General features: G+C 42.2%; 1 protein-coding gene across 4 annotated transcripts; it reads left to right on the top strand.

The window, feature by feature from the left end:
- LOC115103069 (E3 ubiquitin-protein ligase RNF152-like) lies at window positions 1-23888 on the top strand. Of its 4 annotated transcripts, none has more exons than XR_010460223.1 (3): window positions 1-150; window positions 4714-4789; window positions 21103-23888. XR_010460223.1 is itself a non-coding variant. In XM_065005730.1 (3 exons), exon 3 carries the CDS (start codon window positions 10555-10557, stop codon window positions 11080-11082), a length of 528 nt encoding a protein of 175 aa, XP_064861802.1. In that variant the 5' UTR covers window positions 8-150; window positions 4714-5992; window positions 10354-10554; the 3' UTR covers window positions 11083-11342. The 4 variants fall into 4 exon arrangements, 3 of the variants coding, with proteins under 3 accessions (XP_064861802.1, XP_029479537.1, XP_064861803.1); XM_065005730.1 differs by lacking the exon at window positions 21103-23888 and adding an exon at window positions 10354-11342 and having other exon boundaries at window positions 8-150; window positions 4714-5992; XM_029623677.2 differs by lacking the exons at window positions 4714-4789; window positions 21103-23888 and adding an exon at window positions 10354-11342 and having other exon boundaries at window positions 8-150.
- The last annotated feature ends 1139 nt before the right edge of the window (window positions 23889-25027 follow it).

Here is a 25027-nt window from a genome sequence, read left to right as displayed (position 1 = left end):
CGGGCCAGATAATAGAATCCTCTCATTGTTTTGACTGAACTGGAGATCGAGGGTGTGTGTTTAACTTGGTCAAAACAAGCAGGCTACTACAAGAATCACTGCAACAAAACAAGGAACATATGTTCTGTAGGACTGGCATCACAAAGTACGGTAAGACGGGCTGTATGTCGGTTCTTTAGTTGCTGACTGATATGTGGGTTTGCGTTGTAGTTTCAGTTTGCATGTGCAATTCTGAACCTTGTTCAGTAGGCTGTCTACCTTCAAAGGTTGCCTGTTTTCTATGCTCGCCTCAGTTCAAGTTCAAATCCGATTATGTCTACATGCTCGAATGCCAACATTCAATACAGCATTAGCACTGCTTGTATCAATTGAAAAATAAGCCTACTTTTTATGGCATTCAGTGTTTACATAACCTTTAAATTAGAGACATGCCTTTTAACTTTACTATTATAAAGCCTAATGTGTGGCTTCATGTAATGTTTTGCTGTCAAATTACAGCTTCATCCAGGTATTCACAGAGCCATTTTCAGATGAATTTCAATTTAGACTTCATATTTAACCATTTTGGTTGCGTATCTTGCGTATGGAAAGTCCACGGACTTTGTCCTAGAAGGCTAAGTTGGCTAATTAAAGTTAATGTTCTTTGTGCAAACTTTAGCACTTGGGATATGCCACTGTAGTAACTGGTAACCAGGTTACAGCACGGTATCCCTACTGCTGATAGAGGGATAATTAGAGAAGCTGGTGAACTGGTTTGGTTGGTATGTCAGTACTAACTATTTTCATGTGCTTTTTTGGAGGAGGGGGGGGTAGACATGCATTCTGGAACTCACGACTGCTTCTTCAACTAAACTTCAACCTGAACTAAACCCATAAGATTGCCTTGTTAAAGCTACATTGCATGTGTAACAATGTGTGTACAGGTGTTTTTGGAGACCCCTCTGGCAATAATGCAGTTTTTTCGTTGTCTATTTGAACGCCGTTTTCCAGAAACCCCAGCGCTCGTTTGGCAGGGAGAGATGGCGAAAGTGGATGCCGAGTTCGAATCAAAAGGTGCATGTGTAACAATGTGTGTACAGGTGTTGGTGAAGATGAATGTCCTGAATGGACAATAGTCCAAAAATGGAACAAAAAGAAAATTGCCTAAAATTGGAGTGGAGTATATGTTTATGTTGGATAATTAATCGTTTCTTGTTGGAATCTGTTTTGTTGAGTAAGAATGCATATGCGGGAGACTGGTTTGAGGTGTTGAATGGTGAAGTATGTGCTGGGAAAAGTGGAGTCTGTCAGAGTGACCAGGAGTGTGGTCTTATTCTGATTAATTTTATTTCTGAAGAGCAGAGGAAGATTGCAGTGGGCCTCAAAATGAATTGAATGGGGAAAAAGAAGAAATTCTGTTGGCCCTGATGTTTTATTTGTATTTCTTTATATATATAAAGAGAACCTGCATGTGATGCTTGGTTGTGTAAGATACGCTGTAAGAGTTTTCGTCCCCAAACCATTGCCGTGTGTTCATGTGTGTGCAGACGAACGGTATGTATGAGGACAATAGTGTTTCAATTGTGGTGGGGATCATGATCCCGAGTTCCTGGGGTGCCTTATAAGGGTGAAGGAGATTGAGTTAGCAAAAGTTTGAGCGGTCAATCTAATCTCATGTGGATGCGATTTTAAAAGAGTTGAGAAAACAAATGACGCTAGTAAAGATATGGTAGTGGATGCACCACAGCCTGTAGTAAATGTTTGCTGCCAGTCAAAAGGTACACTGTGTGTTTAAAAATGTGGATTTCTGTGGTGTTCATTGCCGGTGTCAAAGAAACTGGATATTATTTTGGCTGCGGCAGAAAAGTTTTGGGGACTTCAGGAGTTTACGTTGGAAAACCTGCAAAGGGTACTGGCGCCGGAAGATGGCCCGCCCTCCCAGGCTCCCCTTGAGCCTGTGTAGGGATCAGATCTGTTTTTACTTTTAACAGAAAAGTAATTTGATTTTAGTTCATTTTTTGTAGTTTGTATGAATATATCTCCACCCCGTCCCCACATCGGTGGCAGCATGCACGCTAAATTGTGCAAATGCCAATATACCATGGAAGAACCCCAGCTTCCAGAGTAGTCTCCTGTGCTCAAAAGTGCTGTCTGCGGGAAGGAAAGATGGGCGAAATGGATATTCTGTTTGATACTGACGGCGTGCCGGGAGAAGATGAGAGCACAGAGAGTGAGAATGAGTGGTCTACAGTGGTGAAAAAGACAAGAAACGAGAAGTGAAGTTGTGGTGGAAAATATGAAATGTTTGCTGGCCGATTCCTTTCTCGTCTTGAGGAAAAACTGTGAAGCGTTGGAGGATAATGTGGCAACGGTCAGTCACAAGAAGTGGTCCTATTTACATTTTTCGTGAGTCTGTGGAGCAGAAAAAGCGTGTTTTATGCCTCAAAGATATCAGAATGGAATGTTTTCTGTTTTGATTTTTGAAGAAGGGCGTCTATCAAGGGGGTTATCTCTAGGGTGTTCTAATTATCATTGCAGGCTAAATTGCAAGAGCTGTCCTTTTGCAGAAAGGGGAGAACAGCTGGTTGCTTCCTGTCTGTCTGGAGTGATGTTTTACATCATGGAGAACCAGAGAGCTATCCCAGGGTCTCCAGACATCACAGACAATCTCGCTGGTGCGCCTGCCTGAATAGCGCATGGAGACTCCTGCACCTTACAACACACAACTGTTACCATTTCACCACTGCACTATTCCATTAATTTAAGTACCAAATACTTTCCATGACTACACTGTACTTTATTCTTCATTTGGATCCCAATTATGAAATATATTCCATTTGGTGGTATCTCTGTAAGTACTTTTATTTTTTTCTTTGTCTGGGTGATATCAGTTCAGTGCTTTACCAGTTCAGTCATTTTTAAGAATGCTTCCCTTACACTATGCTTTTGTTATTTTGATAAGGTTAGACACACTACCTTGTATTCTTGTTTATCTCCCTAATAAACACACATTTTATATATAGGGATGCACAATATATCGGTGAACATATCGGAATCCGACGGAAGATTTTCATGCGAATATTCTAAATTCCGCATGAAGAAAATATGTGCATTTTCCCACCAGGGTTTCCACCAAACTGACTTGTTGCCATAAAAATCAGTGCATGATGACATAGGGCACACAAATTGCTTAAGTTGTCAGCTTCCTGAATACAAATCTAAATTTTCAACCCTACCGATTAGTTTTGGTACAAAGACTGATGGGTTAAATAGCAAATGTGCCTACTCTGGTCTTGGCATGTACCTGCGAGCTGTTGGCCAGAGCGCACAAGTAAAGATCAACATGTCACAAATAAGACCCTCAATACTTATTGCAAAGGAGCATCACGCTCATCACCATGCACTTTCACCACCCTGTGAAGTTCATCATGATTTATAGGGTGTCCAATCAAACACGCATCTTTTGACCAATGGGTAAAATATTTTAATTGTGTAGGTAATCCTCTAAGAGAGCCAATGGTCCAAAACTCATGTCTCTATCATTATCAGTTAAGTTATTATGGTGTTTACCTTTGTAGGATGGCCAAAATTATGGTGACTAAATCAATGGAGGGCCAGAGCAGGGGGAAAAAAAGTAAAGTAAAAATTAAGATTTTTCTTCTTCTTCGATGTCAGCCAATCAGATCAGCTCTGAAAAAGATTGGTTGATTTGATTGGTCAAAAGGCCAATTAGTGGAATAAATATCAGAATTGGGATGCCTGTGTAATATGCAGCGTTTGATAGAATTGCCTTTGATGACCATCAGTCTTAGATTTTCACGGTAAATATTCAGTTTTAGGATAAAAGGAGTTCGTTTTTTATTGGAAAAGGAGACTATTAGGCAGTATGAAGAATGAATGTTTACAGTCATTCAATATAATGAGTGGCAGGTAGTCTAATGGTTAAGAGCAGTAACCGAGAGGTCGCTGGTTCATACTAGGTGAAAAATCTATTGATCAAATCTAATTTTATTTGTCACATGCGCCAAATACATGGCTTACTTACAAGCCCTTAACCAACAATGCAGTTCAAGAAATAGAGTGAAGAAAATATTCAATAAATAAATGTCGGTAGATCATAAACAGTGAGTAGCAGCAGTGTAAAAACAAATGGGGGGGTCAATGTAAATAGTCCGGGTTGCCATTTGATTAATTGTTCAGCAGTCTTATGGCTTGTGGGTAGAAGCTGTTAAGGAGCCCTTGAGCAAGGCACTTAAACCTTAATTGCTATAGGGTTGTCGTCAATGGCAGATCCCTGGCCATGACCCCACTCTCAAGAGGAGTGGGCTATGCAAAAAAAACAAATTTTCAATTCATACATGCGTATAAAACTAGCAACATGCATGCCCCAGCTACCTTAGATCTGTCTTTTTCAGCCATCTCTAGTTCCTCGCTTAAATTTTACGCTTGCGACTCTTTCATACACGTGCTTGTGCCTGTCGTTTTTTCCCTTTAACGTTGCGACCATGTAGATGTTTGTAATATTCTGTCAAACACACCCCGATAATGGCTGAAATGGGGTCAATGTCTTTCATCAGGGAATCGTTTAATACAGTTTAAATGTTTACAAGTCATATGCGCTGAAATGAAAGCATCTTCCGAAAAATGACTTATATTGTTTTATTTCACAAAAAAACTTCAAGTTTGTATAGATGTGTGTAATCTAAAGCCAAGCATGTTGATTTTTAATCCAAGGTCATCCTGCTATTGACACAGAATGTGACAACAACAGTAATTGACGAGGCAGTGTAAACCGGGCTGGTGAGTGCAGGTAGGCCTAGACAGCACATTTTTGGTGGTTGCAAACCTTCTCCACCCATTTGTTAATATATGCAAATAGCCCCTTTATTTTAAACCAAAATATTTTGAATTCCCACCCAAGTCCTTCATACATTATTTGCCTGTGCAGTAAAATGTTTTAAAATCAAATTTTATTGGTCACATACACATGGTTAGAAGATTTTAATGCGAGTGTAGTGAAATGCTTGTGCTTCTAGTTCTGACCTTGCATTATCTAAAAAGTAATCTAACAATTTCAAAACAACTACACACAAGTGTAAAGGAATGAATATGTACATATAAATATATGGATGAGCGATGGCCGAGCGGCATAGGGAAGTTTCAGTAGATGGTATAGAGTACAGTATATACATATGAGATGAGAATTGTAGGGTATGTAAACATTATATAAAGTGGCATTGTTTAAAGTGACACGCTTTATTACAGGGCTTTGTATGCGTTGTGGAAGTTAGAGTAGCAATGATCCAGAATGTGTTGCGCATTCGATATGCTGATAATTTAGGGAGCCTTGTTTTCAGATTAGCTTTGTTAAAATCCCCAGCTACAATAAATGCAGCCTCAGGATATATGTTTTCCAGTTTAGTCCAATGAAGTTCTTTCAGGGCGGTCGAGGTATCTGCTTCAGGGTGATATACATGGCTGTGATTATAATCGAAGAGGATTCTGTTGGTAGATAATGCGGTCGGCATTTGATTGTAAGGAATTCTAGGTCAGGTGAACAAAAGGACTTGCGTTCCTGTATGTTGTTATGATCACACCACGACTCGTTAATCATAAGGAATACACCCCCGCCCTTCTTCTTACCAGAGAGATGTTTGTTTCTGTCGGCGTGATGATTGAAGAAACCGGGTGGCTATACCGACTCTAACATATCCGGAGTGAGCCATGTTTCCATGAAGAAGAGAATGTTACAATCTCTGATGTCTCTCTGGAAGGTAAACCTTGCTCGAATTTCGTCTACCTTGTTCTCAAGAGACTAGACATTGGCAAGTAGTACACTTGGGCTCTTCGCTCACCGCTCCTGTCTACGGAGCCTGACCAGAAGACCGCTCCGTCTGCCCCTTCTGCGGCGTCGTTGTTTTGGGTTGCCTACTGGGAGCCGATCCATTGTCCTGGGTGGTGGTCCAAACCGAGGATCCGCTTCAGGAAAGTCGTATTCCTGGTCCTAATGTTGGTGAGTTGACGTTGCTCATATATTCAATAGTTTTTCCCGGCTGTATGTAATAAGACTTAAGATTTCCTGGGGTAGCAATGTAAGAAATAATACATAAAAAAACAAAATACTGCGTAGTTTCCTAAGAACGCGAAGCAAGGCGACCATCGCGAACGTGAAGCGAGGCAACCATTATGTGCTATCATTCAGTCAATATCTGATAGATTTTCTGTTTCTAATTGTACATGTGTGAAATAGGACAAATGTAAGCACCTACCTAATATTGTTATTATGGAATGTTAGTTTTGTACTCAATACATGTGTACCATACCTTTTTGAGCTTGCTCAAATATGGAATAACATAATCTGTGCAGTAGGCTAGAATTGGGATGGTATGTCCTCAATACTCAAAGTAAATCCTGGCTAGTTCATTTTCCTAAACAGCTGAGCTACATAGATGCATATCATTATAAGAAGTCTACTTTGTTATTTGTTATATTCTTCATCTTCTTGGCCAGCTAGGTGAAACAAAATTATGGAACAGGCAAGGTAAAAAATACTTTGCTAAAGTCTGTGCTTACTGATCTGATTCTGCTCCTATACTCGACAATGGCGGGGCTGGAAATGCAGGCATGCCAGGCATTGATGTAGATTTATTTATTTTATGACTGAAATTATATCTGAAAATATATTTTCAAGAGCTTGAACATCAAGTAATGTAGCCCAGTTCAGATTCAACTGCCGGCATGAGACCAGACAAGATCAAAGTTAGTTTTAGAATGTTGTGTTGTAGGCTACAACAGCTCAAGACGACGGGCAGTGTTGCCAATTTATTTTTGTTGCACAAATGCGGTCCCCAATGTAGCATTTTTGCCCCCTCTCCCGCAGCACAATCCCATCCCTTGTGTTTCTCTGCCGGTGTGTGCACCTGTGCTGTAATGTGGTTAAATACTACAATAGAAACTCTCGGTGTCAACACTCCCCAAGATGTCGCTAGCCTCTTTTACCAATAAAAGTCACTGGAGGGGCCTGACACCTCCTTAAAAAATATAGTGACAAAGTCGCAAAATTGGCAAAACTGAAGACAAGACTTTCAGTTGAGACAGTTTGTAGCAAAGGAGTGTCATGAAATACACACATTAGATAAATATTGAGATGCATCCAGCTGCAGACCCACAGCAGCCTGTGACTAAAACTAGCCTGTCATTAAAACCAATACTATCGCCATCTACTGGCTTTGGTTAATCCCTACCACATACATGTGAACTCCTTTCTTTTTCCTAGAATCCTTTCCTCACTCCCTTTCCTAACTTCCTTTCCTCTCTACTGGCTGTGGTTAATCACTACCACATACAGGTAACTGCCAAAATAAAGGGATAAAAAGTATATTGAAAGCAGGTGCTTCCACACAGGTGTGGTTTTGGAGTTAATTAAGCAATTAACATCCCATCATGCTATCATCATGCATAAAAATGCCCCTTTGACCATGATTTTGGTTACCAAGACTAGAAGAAGAGATTTCAGGAGCTGATTATGAACTACAAGTGGAACCAGGCTGGACACTCTCCTATCCTCATCAAAGGGGCCACTGTGGAGAAGGTCAATAACTTCAAATTCCTTGGCGTATACATCTCAGAGAAGCTGACATGGTCTAACGGTCAAAAAGATCATCAGGGACCCCAGCCACCCAAACCATGCCTGGTTCTCCCCGCTTCAATCACTTAGACGTAGGCAGTACAGGAGCATCATGGCAAAAACTGAAAGCGTGGCCAATACTTTCTATCCTCAGACCATCAGGCTGCTGAATAGCCCACACTAGTCAGCTACCACCTCCTAAAGGGTATGTGTCTCAGTCATCAGATTTCAACCCAATTGAATACTTATGGGAGATTCTGCAGTGCCACCACCATCAACAAAACACGAAATGATGGAATTTCTTGCGGAAGGTTGGTGTTGGATCCCTCCAATAGAGTTTCATACACTTGTAGAATCTATGCCAAGGCGCATTGGAGCTGTTATGGCGGCTCGTGGTGGCCCAACGCCCTTTTTAAGCCACTTTGTTGGTGTTTCATCAATTGTATTATTTTACCTGTTACATGTGAACTTATCCTTTCCTTCTTCCTTTCCTCTACTGGCCATGGTTAATCCTAGGAATGGAGGAAAATATGTTGGAAAAGGGAGCTAGGTAAGGAGTCTAGGAAATGAAAGGGATCTAGGAAAGGATGAAAGGATTAAAGCAAATTGAGTGTGGAAAGGAGCTAGGAAAGGAGATGATGGAAAGGGATTTACGGGATGGAGGAGAGAAAAGGAAAGAAGGAAAAGAAAGTGCGCTAAGAAAGGAAAATAGGAAAGGTAAGGAGATAGGAAATGAAGCTAGTAAAGGAGGAGATGAAATGGAAGGAGGAAAATAAAGCAGGAAAGGGAGCAAGGAATGGAATCTAGGAAATAAAAGGAGGAGTTCACATGTATGTGGTAGGGATTAACCACTGCCAGTAGATGGTGATGTATTGGTTTTAGAGACAAACTGGTTTTAGTCACAGGCCGCTGCGGGGCTGGATACTATTGTAAATATCAGCAAGCTAGACTAGATATGTGCAGCAAAAAAAGCTAGCTATCGCTCTGCTTGGCTAGCTGCTTGACTGAACACAGAATGTTTGTGCACTGTTCTTTGATTGGCTAAATGGATCCGTCTTGTCGTAAGACTTCGGCTAAAGATTTGAATCTTGGAAACTCCAACCAAAGACATCACACGTTCTAAAACTAGACTGCTCAGATTAAACAAACTGTTGCGTTGTGTCTCAATTTACATATCTGAACTGGGCTTTATAATCATGGCTAGGCAATTCCGTGCCCGTAGACTAGTGTGAAGAAAAGTAGCTAGCTAGAGCTAACCAATATCAACATGACTTTCAGACCAGACTTCAGAAATATAACAGGTCAAGTAACATTATACACAAGTTGGCTAGTAACAACTATCTTGTGAAGCCACATTTTATAATCAAATTAAACAAACCAATGTCAGTCAGCTAACAACCTAGCCACAATAGCTAACATTATCAAGCTAGCTAATACGAACTAATGGATGCGTGTCTTGAAAACAATAATAAAAACAAGTAATCTAAAATAGAGCCCTAGCATGAATATTTACAATTAAATATAAAAACCGACATTTAACTTTATATCTAGAAATATATTATATCTAGTTAGCAATATTGTACCTTTTCAGCAGAAAATATGCAAACTCTGTCGTTTTTGAATCCCTTCAATCAAATGTATTTATAAAGCCCTATTTACTTCAGCCGATGTCACAAAGTGCTGTACAGAAACCCAGCCTAAAACCCCAAACAGCAAGCAATGCAGGTGTAGAAGCACGGTGGCTAGGGAAAACTCGCTAGAAAGGCAGGAACCTAGGAAGAAACCTAGAGAGGAACCAGGCTATGAGGGGTGGCCAGTCCTCTTCTGGCTGTGCCGGGTGGAGAATAAAACAGTACATGGCCAAGATGTTCATAGATGACCAGGAGGGTCTAATAATAATAATTAATAATCACAGTGGTTGTGGAGGGTGCAACAGGTCATCACCTCAGGAGTAAATGTCAGTTGGCTTTTCATAGCCGAGCATTCGGTTAGAGACAGCAGGTGTGGTAGAGAGAAAGTGTGAATGCAGATCCGAGGTTTACTCTCGTCTTGGCCTGTGCTTTATTGCTTTCCGTTTTCGCCTGTCTGCTCTCCAAAGTTCTCTGTTTCTTTGGCGTATATAGAGGAGTAGCTGCTGCTGGGTTAGGTCGTTGGCCCCTCACGTCTGCCATGTCTGTAAGATAGCTATCTCTGCTCGCCAAGTCTAGACATGGGCTCAGCTTGCTAGCTATCATACCCCTACCAGTTAGAATATCCCTAAGCTACGGAAACACGTCACTCATTATCCACAGCACAGAATATGTTGGGAAAATCTGACCCGACAGGGAAAATTGTTGTCAGGCAGGCTAGAGGCGTAATATTATTACTTTTGCTTCACATTGGATGAACACTAGCGACTTACTGGAGCAGAAAAAAGTTACAAAATGCAGCTTTAAGAAATGTGCAGCAATGTCATGCAGGAACTTTGCCATGGGGCTGCTGAGTGATAAAGATCTAGTGGTCAACATTCTTGCCAGTCCAGATCAGAAACAGGTTTGCTCATTTGCTTAGTTTCTTTTCCTGTTTTGGTTAATGACAAAATAGGCTTATTGTGCTTTATTCTTAGTCACAGGGTCTTGAAGCGGACACACACAGAGAGCTCAGTGGGCAGGACATGACCAAGTAGTCTTTTTGCTTTTTCAGTATGAGTTATTTAATGAGGATTACGGAATCACACACTGACTTGACAAATGTCTTCTCTCTAATAGGGTTGATGGAGCCAGACTTGGATTAAACTAAGTACTGTGACACAACATCTGTAAAGAAGAGAGGAGGAGAGACGTCAAGAGCAGAAACATCTGTAAATCTCTATGGGTTCCCTAATCTGCATATTCATACCACGGGAACCACAGACTGTTTGTGGTTTGACATCTTGTGACTGTCATTGACACAACAGACAACTCATCATAATGGAATCTCTCTCACAACAAGAGTCCATTCTAGATTGTCAGATCTCACAACAAGACTCCATGTTAGAATGTCAGATCTGTTTCAACTATTACAGTTTGTGGCGTAGGCCCAAGCTCCTGGACTGCCAGCACACCTGCTGCTCAGTGTGCTTGACCCAGATGAGGATGAGCCAGAGTGAGCTGCGCTGCCCCTGGTGTCGCGGTGTCACCACTTTGCCCCCAGGGGTCTCTGTCTCCCAACTCCTAGATGACCCGGACACTATGGCCATCATCTCTGTCCCATACACACCTGTCTTCATACGGCTGCCGTGTAACGCCTACCTTCCAGTAGAACACCATGAGAGGGCTACAGGGATGGAGGAGGAACATGGAATGAGGGAAGGGGAGGAAGGTAGTTGTAAGAGCGCATTTGGGACCAGGTTCTGCTTAGTGGCTGTTGTGGGATTTGTCCTACTCTTACTTGTGTACATTATACTGCACAGCATGACCTGCAACTCAGAACGGTTCACCATGATATCCTGTGGCTGAAAGACTTGATGATGATAATAATAAGCTATTTGGGATCTTTATATCTCACTCCCCAAAATTACAGGACATTGTCACAATGCCAACATTCAGGCTATTTCTTAACCAAGAATAGTACTGCCATACTGAGTAAGGAAATGGTTGCCATACTTTGTATTTCAAATGTGTTCAGATATATTGAATCATTATTTATTTATTTTTTTCATGTGATTTCTCATGTCTTTGTGCAATAGACAGTTAAAAGATTAAACCAATCACCATTATGCTTCTCTGTTGTGATTCACCCAGAAAAGCACAAATCAAATGTTATTGTCACATACACATTTAGCAGATGTTATTGCGGGTGTAGCGAAAGGCTTACTTGTGTTAATTCATATGAAAAACATAAAACTGACCCATTTTTAGAGGTCTGTGATTTGTATTTCTTCAAGTCTTCCTTTTCACCTACAGATGATGCTATTTGACTTTTTTAGTGACATTTTAATCTTTAGGTCCCACACAATCAAGGCTCTAAATTAATATTTTTAAGATGGAAGAACTGTCAGAAAAGCAAAAACTTTTTTGCCCATCAAGACCTGAATCCAGACCGTTGTCAATACAGGGTTTACTCTAATCATTTCATCACTGGTAAGTCAAGTCTGATCGATTTCAAGTTTAGTTTCACTGTTTTGCTAACCATGTGTTAGCCAAAATTAGCTAGGCTGGATAGCTTGTAGTCTAGTCACAAGCATGTGTCGCTTGGGTTTCAAGTTTTGGGGGAGCACTTTTTTTTTTTACCATTAAAAATGCCCCTTTTATAACATGCCTCTAGCATTGCAGTTGCCGACTAATGTAAGCCTACTATTCCTAATGTGATGAATAGATTGGATAGTGATGATTTATGCTATTAATAAGCACATAGTGGCATAGGCTATATCAGAGACGTTTCTTTCCGTTGCACTGAAAAATGTGGCTTTTGTCACACATTTAATGCAATTATACTACACTTTATAGGACTGGGGAGTGGAGACATTAGCAGAATCTTTTTTTAATAATACTCTACTGACACTGATAACAGATCAATAAAAACGACCTCCTCTTGAAAGCTAAGCTACAGGACTGTTTTGCTAGCACACGGACTGGAATATGTTCTGGGATTCTTCTGATGGCATTGAGGAGTACACTACATCAGTCACTGGCTTCATCAATAAGTGCATCGATGACGTCGTCCCCACATTGACTGTACATACATACCCCAACCAGAAGCCATGGAAGACAGGCAACAACCGAAATAGTAGGCTAGTTGAGAACAAGTTCTCATTTGCAACTGCGACCTGGCCAAGATAAAGCATAGCAGTGTGAACAGACAACACAGAGTTACACATGGAGTAAACAATTAACAAGTCAATAACACAGTAGAAAGAAAAAAAAAGGGGGGAGTCTATATACAATGTGTGCAAAAGGCATGAGGTAGGCGAATAATTACAATTTTGCAGATTAACACTGGAGTGATAAATGATCAGATGGTCATGTACAGGTAGAGATATTGGTATGCAAAAGAGCAGAAAAGTAAATAAATAAAAACAGTATGGGGATGAGGTAGGTGAAAATGGGTGGGCTATTTACCAATAGACTATGTACAGCTGCAGCAATCGGTTAGCTGCTCAGATAGCTGATGTTTGAAGTTGGTGAGGGAGATAAAAGTCTCCAACTTCAGCGATTTTTGCAATTCGTTCCAGTCACAGGCAGCAGAGTACTGGAACGAAAGGCGGCCGAATGAGGTGTTGGCTTTAGGGATGATCAATGAGATACACCTGCTGGAGCGCGTGCTACGGATGGGTGTTGCCATCGTGACCAGTGAACTGAGATAAGGCGGAGCTTTACCTAGCATGGACTTGTAGATGACCTGGAGCCAGTGGGTCTGGCGACGAATATGTAGCGAGGACCAGCCGACTAGAGCATACAAGTCGCAGTGGTGGGTGGTATGAGGTGCTTTAGTGACAAAGCGGATGGCACTGTGATAGACTGCATCCAGTTTGCTGAGTAGAGTGTTGGAAGCCATTTTGTAGATGACATCGCCGAAGTCGAGGATCGGTAGGATAGTCAGTTTTACTAGGGTAAGCTTGGCGGCGTGAGTGAAGGAGGCTTTGTTGCGGAATAGAAAGCCGACTCTTGTTTTGATTTTCGATTGGAGATGTTTGATATGAGTCTGGAAGGAGAGTTTGCAGTCTAGCCAGACACCTAGGTACTTATAGATGTCCACATATTCAAGGTCGGAACCATCCAGGGTGGTGATGCTAGTCGGACATGCGGGTGCAGGCAGCGATCGGTTGAAAAGCATGCATTTGATTTTACTAGCGTTTAAGAGCAGTTGGAGGCCACGGAAGGAGTGTTGTATGGCATTGAAGCTCGTTTGGAGGTTAGATAGCACAGTGTCCAATGACGGGCCGAAAGTATATAGAATGGTGTCGTCTGCGTAGAGGTGGATCAGGGAATCACCCGCAGCAAGAGCAACATCATTGATATATACAGAGAAAAGAGTCGGCCCGAGAATTGAACCCTGTGGCACCCCCATAGAGACTGCCAGAGGACCGGACAGCATGCCCTCCGATTTGACACACTGAACTCTGTCTGCAAAGTAATTGGTGAACCAGGCAAGGCAGTCATCTGAAAAACCGAGGCTACTGAGTCTGCCGATAAGAATATGGTGATTGACAGAGTCGAAGGCCTTGGCAAGGTCGATGAAGACTGCTGCACAGTACTGTCTTTTATCGATGGCGGTTATGATATCGTTTAGTACCTTGAGTGTGGCTGAGGTGCACCCGTGACCGGCTCGGAAACCAGATTGCACAGCGGAGAAGGTACGGTGGGATTCGAGATGGTCAGTGACCTGTTTCTTGACTTGGCTTTCGAAGACCTTAGATAGGCAGGGCAGGATGGATATAGGTCTGTAGCAGTTTGGGTCCAGGGTGTCTCCCCCTTTGAAGAGGGGGATGACTGCGGCAGCTTTCCAATCCTTGGGGATCTCGGACGATATGAAAGAGAGGTTGAACAGGCTGGTAATAGGGGTTGCGACAATGGCGGCGGATAGTTTCAGAAATAGAGGGTCCAGATTGTCAAGCCCAGCTGATTTGTACGGGTCCAGGTTTTGGAGCTCTTTCAGAACATCTGCTATCTGGATTTGGGTAAAGGAGAACCTGGAGAGGCTTGGGCGAGGAGCTGCGGGGGGCGGAGCTGTTGGCCGAGGTTGGAGAAGCCAGGCGGAAGGCATGGCCAGCCGTTGAGAAATGCTTATTGAAGTTTTCGATAATCATGGATTTATCGGTGGTGACCGTGTTACCTAGCCTCAGCGCAGTGGGCAGCTGGGAGGAGGTGATCTTGTTCTCCATGGACTTCACAGTGTCCCAGAACTTTTTGGAGTTGGAGCTACAGGATGCAAACTTCTGCCTGAAGAAGCTGGCCTTAGCTTTCCTGACTGACTGCGTGTATTGGTTCCTGACTTCCCTGAACAGTTGCATATCACGGGGACTCTTCGATGCTATTGCAGTCCGCCACAGGATGTTTTTGTGCTGGTCGAGGGCAGTCAGGTCTGGAGTGAACCAAGGGCTGTATCTGTTCTTGGTTCTGCATTTTTTGAACGGAGCATGCTTATCTAAAATGGAGAGGAAGTTGCTTTTAAAGAATGACCAGGCATCCTCAACTGACGGGATGAAGTCAATGTCCTTCCAGGATTCCCGGGCCAGGTCGATTAGGAAGGCCTGCTCACAGAAGTGTTTCAGGGAGCGTTTGACAGTGATGAGGGGTGGTCGTTTGACTGCGGCTCCGTAGCGAATACAGGCAATGAGGCAGTGATCGCTGAGATCCTGGTTGAAGACAGCGGAGGTGTATTTGGAGGGCCAGTTGGTCAGGATGACGTCTATGAGGGTGCCCTTGTTTACAGAGTTAGGGTTGTATCTGGTGGGTTCCTTGATGATTTGTGAGAGATTGAGGGCATCTAGCTTAGATTGTAGGACTGCCGGGGTGTTAAGCATATCCCAGTTTAGGTCACCTAACAGAACAAACTCTGAAGCTAGATGGGGGGCGATCAATTCACAAATGGTGTCCAGGGCACAGCTGGGAGCTGAGGGGGGTCGGTAGCAGGCGGCAACAGTGAGAGACTTATTTCTGGAGAGAGTAATTTTCAAAATTAGTAGTTCGAACTGTTTGGGTATGGACCTGGAAAGTATGACATTACTTTGCAGGCTATCTCTGCAGTAGACTGCAACTCCTCCCCCTTTGGCAGTTCTATCTTGACGGAAGATGTTATAGTTTGGTATGGAAATCTCTGAATTTTTGGTGGCCTTCCTGAGCCAGGATTCAGACACAGCAAGGACATCAGGGTTAGCAGAGTGTGCTAAAGCAGTGAGTAAAACAAACTTAGGGAGGAGGCTTCTGATGTTGACATGCATGAAACCAAGGCTTTTTCGATCACAGAAGTAAACAAATGAGGGTGCCAGGGGACATGCAGGGCCTGGGTTTACCTCCACATCACCCGCGGAACAGAGAAGGAGTAGTATGAGGGTGCGGCTAAAGGCTATCAAAACTGGTCGCCTAGAGCGTTGGGGACAGAGAATAAGAGGAGCAGGTTTCTGGGCATGGTAGAATATATTCAGGGCATAATGCGCAGACAGGGGTATGGTGGGGTGCGGGTGCAGCGGAGGTAAGCCCAGGCACTGGGTGATGATGAGAGAGGTTGTATCTCTGGACATGCTGGTTGTAATGGGTGAGGTCACCGCATGTGTGGGAGGTGGGACAAAGGAGTTATCAGGGGTATGAGGAGTGGAACTAGGGGGTCCATTGTGAACTAAAACAATGATAACTAACCTGAACAACAGTATACAAGGCATATCGACATTTGAGAGAGACATACAGCGAGGCATACAGTAATCACAGGTGTTGAATTGGGAAAGCTAGCTAAAACAGTAGGTTTGACAACAACAGCTAATCAGCTGGCACGACAACAGCAGGTAAAATGGCGTTGACTAGGCAACGGGGCCAACAGTTAAAACAAACAAGCAGAATGGAGTACCGTGATTAATGGACAGTCCAGCGTGCATCAGCTATGTGGCCAAGAGATCAGTGTCCAGGGGGCAGCGGTGGTTGGGGCAGGGAAGCTGGACTGGCGAGTGTTATCCAGGTTAAAAAAATAAATAAATAAAATGAACAATGACTAAATAGCTTGTAGCTGGTTTGCTTCTGGAGGTTCTTGAGTGTGTTCTAAAAAATTAAAAATAATAGCGATTCCGTATCACATTGGGTGAGGCAGGTTTCCGGAAGGTATAAACAAATTAAAATCAAAATATGGGTGTTTGGGACGCGGCGATGCAGACGGTTAGCAGGCCTGTGCTAGCAAGCTAACAGTTCGTAGATAGCTAGTTGTGAAGATCCAGCTGAAAAATGTTCCATTTGCGGTGGGAATCCGGGGAAGAAATCGGTGGATGAAAAAAAAAAATAGGTCCGTTATACTCTGGTTAGAGTCGCGTTGTTTGAACTGGCGAGAGCTTTCCGGGCTGAAGGTTAGCTGATGACCGGTTAGCTGAAGACCGCTAGCATGGCTAGTGGTTTGCTGGCTAGCTTCAGTTGAGCTTCAGTTGAGGGGTTCCGGTTCCAAGTAAATATAAATATAAATACTTTAGGAAAAAATAGCTACATTGGGTGAGGCGGGTTGCAGGAGAGTAATTGGAAGCTTAGGTTTAGCAAAAAGTTTTTAAGGAGATATGCGAAGAAAAATATGTAAAAAAACGAAAGAGATATATACAGAGACACGACACGGAAGGACTTACTGCTACGCCATCTTGGATTCAATTAATAATACAATTAGACGGCCCTGAATATTATGTTGCTATATATCTCTGTCTTCAGTTTTTCTCACCTAGGGACAGGAACTGGAGAATATTTTCATAATGTCCTCCCACAAACGTACATGCTCTATCCTGTGTAGCATACTCTCCCTTCTCTGACAGCTGGAACTGCTAGCTAATCCGTTCACCCTCTTCCATGGGTTTTAGCTAGCTAACTACCTAGCTTCAAATGCATTTAGTTAAACAATAAATACATCAAGATGGCTAACTAATATGAAGTTAGCAAGCTGGTGATAATTAATTCAATTAGCTAACTTTACATACTGCATAGCTAGCTAACTACTGTAGCGAATATTACATGAGCAGCTAATTTGAGTTAGTTTCTGCAGCAAGCTAGCTAAAAATACATTGTTTTTGATCATTTCAAAATATATTTACTTACTATCAAGATGGTGCCGACAGAGATGGTCGCAGAGCAGCAAGCTAGCTAAAAATACATTGTTTTTGATAATTTCAAAATATATTTACTTACTAGCAAGATGGTGCCGACAGAGATGCAGTAATTTGTGAGATTGTTTCCGTGAAACGTTCTCTGTTTCACGGAAACATGGTTCACTCGGGATATGTTGTCAGAGCCATCGGGTTTCTTAATGCATCACGCCGACAGAAACAAACATCTCTCTGGTAAGAAGGGCGAGAGTGTATGCCTCATGATTAACGACTCATGGTGTAAGCATAACAACTTACAGGTACTCAAGTACTTTTGTTCACCTGACCTAGAAATCCTTACAATCACATGCCGACCGCATTATCTTCCAAGAAATGTCTCTTTGATTATAGTCACAGCCGTGTATATCCCTCCCCAAGCATATACCTCGACGGCCCTGAAAGAATTTCACTGGACTATATGTAAACTGAAAACCATATATCCCGAGGGTGCATTTATTGTAGATGGGGATTTTAACAAAGCTCATTTAAGAACATGGTTACCTAAATTCTACCAGCACATTGATTGTTGTACCCGCTCGAGCAAAATGTTGGACCACTGCTACTCTAACTTCGGCGATGCATACAAGGCCCTCCCCCGCCCTCCCTTTGGTAAATCTGACCATGACTCCATCTTGTTGCTCCACTCCTATAGGCAGACACTAAAACAGGTCGCGCCCGTGCTTAGGTCTATCCAACGCTGGTCTGACCAATCGGATTGCTCGCTTCAAGATTGCTTCGATCACGTGGACTGGGATATGTTCCGGGTAGCCTCAGACAACAACATCGAAGTATATGCTGACTCGGTGAGTGAGTTTATTAGGAACTGCATTGGAGATGTTGTACCCACTGTGACTATTAAAACCTTCCCTAACCAGAAACTGTGGATTAATGGCAGCATTCGCTCAAAACTAAAAGCACGAACCACTGCATTTAATCATGGCAAGGTGACTGGAAACATGACCGAATTCAAACAGTGTAGCTATTCCCTCCACAAGGCAATCAAACAAGTAAAGTGTCAGAATAGAGACAAAGTAGAGTCGCAATTCATTGGCTCAAATGATGTGGCAGGGTCTACAGACAGTCATGGATTACAAAAATAAATCAGCCCCGTTGCGGACATCGACGTCTCGCTCCCAGACAAATTAAACAACTTCTTTGCGTGCTTTGAGGACAATACAGTGCCACCGACACGGCCCGCTACCAAAGACTGTGGGCTCTCCCTCTCTGTGCCCGACGTGAGTAAAACATTTAAACGTGTTAACCCTCGCAAGGTTCCTGGCCCAGACGGCATCCCTAGCCTCAGAGCAGATTAGCTGGCTGGTGTGCTTACGGACATATTCAATCAATCCCTATCCCAGTCTGCTGTCCCCACATGCTTCAAGATGGCCACCATTGTTCCTGTTCTCAAGAAAGCTAAGGTAACTGAACTAAATGACTATTACCCCGTAGCACTCACTTCTGTCATCATGAAGTGCTTTGATAGACTAGTCAAGGATCATATCACTTCCACCCTACCTGATACCCTAGACTCACTCTAATTTGCTTACTGCCCCAATATAGGTCCACAGACGATGCAATCGCCGTTACACTACACACTGCGCTATCCCATCTGGACAAGAGAAATATCTATGTAAGAATGCTGTTCATTGACTACAGTTCAGCATTCAACACCATAGTACCATAGTACCCTCCAAACGCATCATGAAGCTTGAGTCCTAGACTTTCTGAGGGGCTGCCCCCAGGTGGTGAGGGTATGAAACAACATCTCCACCCCGTTGATCCTCAACACTGGGGCCCCGCAAAGGTGCATTCTCAGCCCTCTCCTGTACTCCCTGTTCACCCATGACTGCGTGGCCATGCACGCCTCCAACTCAATTATCAAGTTTGTAGACCAACAACAACGACACAGCCTACAGGGGGGAGGTGAGGGCCTTCAGAGTGTGGTGTCAGGAAAATATCCTCTCACTCAATGTCAACAAAACATAGGAGAAGATCGTGGACTTCAGGAAACAGCAGAGGGAGCACCCTCCTACCCACATCGACGGGACAGTAGTGGAGAAGGTGGAAAGTTTTAAGTTCCTCGGTGTACACATCACGGACGAGCTGACATGGTCCACCCACACAGACAGTATGGTGAAGAAGGTGCAACAGCGCCTCTTCAACCTCAGGAGGCTGAAGAAATGTGCCTTGTCACCTAAAACCCTCACAAACTTCTACATATGCACAATTGAGAGTATCCTGTCGGGCTGTATCACCGCCTAGTATGGCAACTGCACCCCACTCAACTGCAAGGCTCTCCAGAGGGTGGTGCGGTCTGCACAACACATCACCGGGGGCAACCTACCTGCCCTCCAGGATACCTACAGCATCCGATGTCACAGGAAGGACAAAAAGATCATCATGGACAACAACCACCCGAGCCACTGCCTATTCACTCCGCTATCATCCAGACGACAAGGTCAGTACAGGTGCATCAAAGCTGGGACCGAGAGAAAAACATCTTTCTCAAGGCCATCAGACTGTTAAACAGCCATCGCTAACATAGAGAGGCTGCTGCCAACATACAGACTCGAATCACTGGCCACTTTAATAAATATATTTAATAATGGTATCACTTGTCACTTTGAATAATGCCACTTTAATAATGTTTACATATCCTACATTACTCATCTCATATGTATACTGTCACGGTCGTCCTCCTCTTCATCTGAAGAGGAGAGGCGAGAAGGATCGGAGGACCAAAATGCGGCGTGGTATGTGTTCATGATGAATATTTAATTAAAGAAAGTAGTGAACACTGAATACAAAAACAAATAACGACCGTGAAGCTATAAATGAGACCTGTGCTGACACAAGCAACTAACATAGACAAACACCCACAAACAAACAGTGCAACCCAGGCTACCTAAGTATGATTCTCAATCAGAGACAACTAATGACACCTGCCTCTGATTGAGAACCATACTAGGCCGAAACATACAAATCCCCAAATCATAGAAAAACAAACATAGACTGCCCACCCAACTCACGCCCTGACCATACTAAATAAATACAAAACAAAGGAAATAAAGGTCAGAACATGACATATATACTGTATTTTATGCCATCTATTGCATCTTGACTATGCCACACGGCCATCACGCATCCATATATTTATATGTACATATTATTATTTCATCCCCTTATATTGTGTGTAATAGGTAGTCATTGTGAATTTGTTTGATTACTTGTTAGGTATTACTGGACTGTCGGAACTCAAGCATTTCGCTGTACTCGCGTTAAAATCTGCTAACCATGTGTATGTGACCAATACAGTTTGATTTGATTTCTCTCACTGCTTCAGTTTTCTGGCTCCTTAGAAAAAATAAATAATGAGCAATCTTCCCAAAGTTTCTGGTGGTAGCAGAATGCAGCCAGCCATGTGGATGATTGGAGGCATCCAACAAACTGACTCTGGTCTTCCAACATGTGGGTGGGGTTATATCCTTCCTGTTTGGCCCTGTCCGGGGGTGTCCTCGGATGGGTCCACAGTGTCTCCTGACCCCTCCTGTCTCAGCCTCCAGTATTTATGCTGCAGTAGTTTATGTGTCGGGGGGCTGGGGTCAGTTTGTTATATCTGGAGTACTTCTCCTGTCCTATTCGGTGTCCTGTGTGAATCTAAGTGTGCGTTCTCTAATTCTCTCCTTCTCTCTTTCTTTCTCTCTCTCTCTCGGAGGACCTGAGCCCTAGGACCATGCCCCAGGACCACCTGACATGATGACTCCTTGCTGTCCCCAGTCCACCTGGCCATGCTGCTGTTCCAGTTTCAACTGACCTGAGCCCTAGGACCATGCCCCAGGACTACCTGACATGATGACTCCTTGCTGTCCCCAGTCCACCTGGCCATGCTGCTGTTCCAGTTTCAACTTCCACCTGACTGTGCTGCTGCTCCAGTTTCAACTGTTCTGCCTTATTATTATTCGACCATGCTGGTCATTTATGAACATCTGAACATCTTGGCCATGTTCTGTTATAATCTCCACCCGGCACAGCCAGAAGAGGACTGGCCACCCCACATAGCCTGGTTCCTCTCTAGGTTTCTTCCTAGGTTTTGGCCTTTCTAGGGAGTTTTTCCTAGCCACCGTGCTTCTACACCTGCATTGCTTGCTGTTTGGGGTTTTAGGCTGGGTTTCTGTACAGCACTTTGAGATATCAGCTGATGTACGAAGGGCTATATAAATAAATTTGATTTGATTTGTGACGCAATACCAAGCCCTTTATAGAGAATATTTCCAGATTCTTGATATCCTTTGGTCTGTGTTTATGGACCACAGGTTTTCAATGGGGTTCAAGTCCAGAGACAAAATGTAGATTTTTTGGGTAAATTAATTATTTTGATGTGTGTTTGAGGTCATTGTCTTTTTGGAACATCCAGTTTCAGACTCCTGGCAGAGGCAACCAGGTTTTTGTCTAAAATGTCCTTGTACTTGGTAGAGTTCATGGTGCTGTTGACCTCAACCTCTCTAGGGGGTGTGGAACGCTACCGTCCCACCTGGCCAACATCCCGCGAAATTGCAGAGCTCCAAATTCAATAACAGAAATACTCATTATAAAAATTCATGAAACATACAAGTGTTGTACATCGGTTTAAAGATGGACTTCTTGTTAATCCAACCACGGTGTCAGATTTCAAAAATACTTTACGGCTAAAGCAAACCATGCGATAATCTCAGAACAGCGCCCATATGATTGCACTCCGAAGACTCCATGTTGCACAATAAATGTTAATTTTGTCCGATAATGTCTCTCTTTATATTCAAAAACCTCAGTTTTGTTTGTGCGTTTTGTTCAGTAACGAAGCATGCAGACGACAAATCCAAAAAGTACCATAAAAGTTCGTAGAAACATGTCAAATGATGTTTATAAACAATTCTCAGGTTGTTTTTGTCATAAATAATCGATCATATTTCAACCGAACAATAGCTTCCTCAATAGAAAAGGAGAAACAAGAAAGGTACACTCCCGGTCATGCGCTGGACTCATGTCTGGAAATTTCCACTGTCCACTCATTGAAAGTGCCTTTTCTCCCTCATTTTTCAGAGTAAAAGCCTGAAACAATGCCTAAAGACTGGCCACATGCTGTGAAAGCCATAGGGTCTTGAACTGTTCCATAAGTCTTTGTATGGTGGATAGGCTTTCAATGGAAAAACAGGCTTTTCAAAATAAAGGCACTTCCTGGATGGATTTTCCTCCGGTTTTCGCCTGCCATATTCATTATTTTAACAGTTTTGGAAACTTTAGAGTGTTTTCTATCCAAATCTACCAATGATATTGTTGGTTGCTCTCATCAATGGCTATTTTCTGGAAACCCTTCCAAAGAGCCTAATGCCATGGATGTGGCGTCTAATTGTAGATTTGGCGACTTGGTGACTCCACGATGCGATCAAGTTCTGTAATTCTCCACCTGTGGCCCTTCGATTTTCCTTTGCCTCCCGAACCTTCTTTTTCAATGTGTGTGGGGACAAGGTACACTTGCATCCTTTACCAGCAAGTGAACCACTGTTTCAGTGGTTTTAAACATTTTAATTCTTGCCCTAATAGTGGTAAGTCATATATTTATTTATTTAGGTATTATTTTGTGCCCATTGCCTGATTTATGAAGGTCAACAACCATTTTTCTCATTTCATTTGTGAGTTATTTGCTTTTCCCCATGGTGATAGATGACAAATTCATTTTACACCTGTGTTACCTCATTTTTATACCCCAGTGAAACAAAAAGCCATGGAAGGCCACAATACATTTCCTTAAGCTGAGATGAACATACCAAAAAAAAGTACATTGTTGATGCAGATTCAATAACTGTTATTTAAAGAATCATTAGTGGGGCCAGTTATTTTGACACCTATTTATATATATTTTTTTTTATTATCATACCATATAGCTCAGTATTTGTATTACTTATATACTTTTATTTTTATTTTTACTTTTTGCTCATCTTTATGGAAAGATGTAGGCAATGGGGACTGTCTATTTTTATCTATTTTTTTACAATATTGCGGACATGCAGAGAATTAAATTGGATTACTTCAACGTAACTTTAGATCACTCCCGAATCATCCTCTTCAACAGTGTTCCATTATAGAGCTTTCCTTTGGTGTGGATTTAGGCCTATACATTCATATCAGTTGTGTTCTTCCATTGTATTCACGTTTCCTTATTTCTATTGTGGATTGTGTTTCTGTGCCCCAATGGAAAGTCTACAAAACTATGAGCAAACCAACCTTTGTATTGAATGCTTGGAATTGGATTGTGATGATACAGATGAATTAATCCTGCACACAATGTGCTTATTTTTCATTACTTTTTTTCTCAGGAAAAGTTTTTTCTTTGTGTATGAAATTGTTTGGGGAAATATGCATAAATGGAGAGGACTTGCCCATAATTCTGCACCTTTGCATAGTTATACTTACAATTTTGATCATCATGATTTAGTGACTGGAATAAAAATGTATTGATCTGCAGGGATGTTTTTTTTTACACCGACTAACATTCTGTTTTGTCTGCTTGGACTCAAGATGTAAGTATGGTTGCATTAATATTTTTGCAAGCAGTCATGTCATTGATGAATGTATTTTCAATTTTAATGGTATAATGTAGTTTTGATGAATGTATTTAAGTTTTGAGAAAGCAACTACATTTTGAAAACAACTGTTTTGAAAAAAGCCAGTGAGTTCTGTGTCTTATGGATAACATTGTAAAAAAATATATATTTGCACGCAATTGAGAAAAACTGTAAACACTTTAATAACCCTTCAGTTGATACAATTACCAAACTACAGCATCAATGTTTGCCAACTTTTGACATTTTGAAATGCATGAAACTATGACATTTGAGAAATTATATAGATTTTTTTTAAACAATGGTCATTGTCCTCTTAGATAGGCTACATTCATGTTCTACACTAATACAATTAATGTAGAAATAAACTGGCTACAGTTTAACGCTTTCCTGATACACTGGAATACAAATAATATCTATATATATTTATAGAAAGGACTGTATTTACACACTACAAAATTGGAGAACAATTAGTGTGTCTAGAGATACAGTATATTTTGGTTTCTGATACTTATTACCTTTTTTCCTCTAAATGTTTACAGTTGATCTGAGCCACAATCTGATTCATAAAGTGGTCTCAACCTTATTCACCAAACCCTGATTCATAAAGTGGTCTCAACCTTATTCACCAAACCCTGATTTATAAAGTGGTCTCAACCTTATTCACCAAACCCTGATTCATAAAGTGGTCTCAACCTTATTCACCAAACCCTGATTCATAAAGTGGTCTCAACCTTATTCACCAAACCCTGATTCATAAAGTGGTCTCAACCTTATTCACCAAACCCTGATTCATAAAGTGGTCTCAACCTTATTCACCAAACCCTGATTCATAAAGTGGTCTCAACCTTATTCACCAAACCCTGATTCATAAAGTGGTCTCAACCTTATTCACCAAACCCTGATTCATAAAGTGGTCTCAACCTTATTCACCAAACCCTGATTCATAAAGTGGTCTCAATCCTTATTCACCAAACCCTGATTCATAAAGTGGTCTCAACCTTATTCACCAAACCCTGATTCATAAAGTGGTCTCAACCT

The sequence above is a fragment of the Oncorhynchus nerka genome, linkage group LG20 (genome assembly GCF_034236695.1).
Source record: "Oncorhynchus nerka isolate Pitt River linkage group LG20, Oner_Uvic_2.0, whole genome shotgun sequence".
Lineage (NCBI taxonomy): Eukaryota > Metazoa > Chordata > Actinopteri > Salmoniformes > Salmonidae > Oncorhynchus > Oncorhynchus nerka.
The sequence above is the reverse complement of the archived record's forward strand: the minus strand, read 5'-3'. Positions and strand labels throughout refer to the sequence as shown.

Excerpts from the sequence above, each read along its gene's own strand:
- LOC115103069 (XM_029623677.2), top strand. The coding sequence starts at position 10,555 with ATGGAATCTCTCTCACAACAAGAGTCCATTCTAGATTGTCAGATCTCA.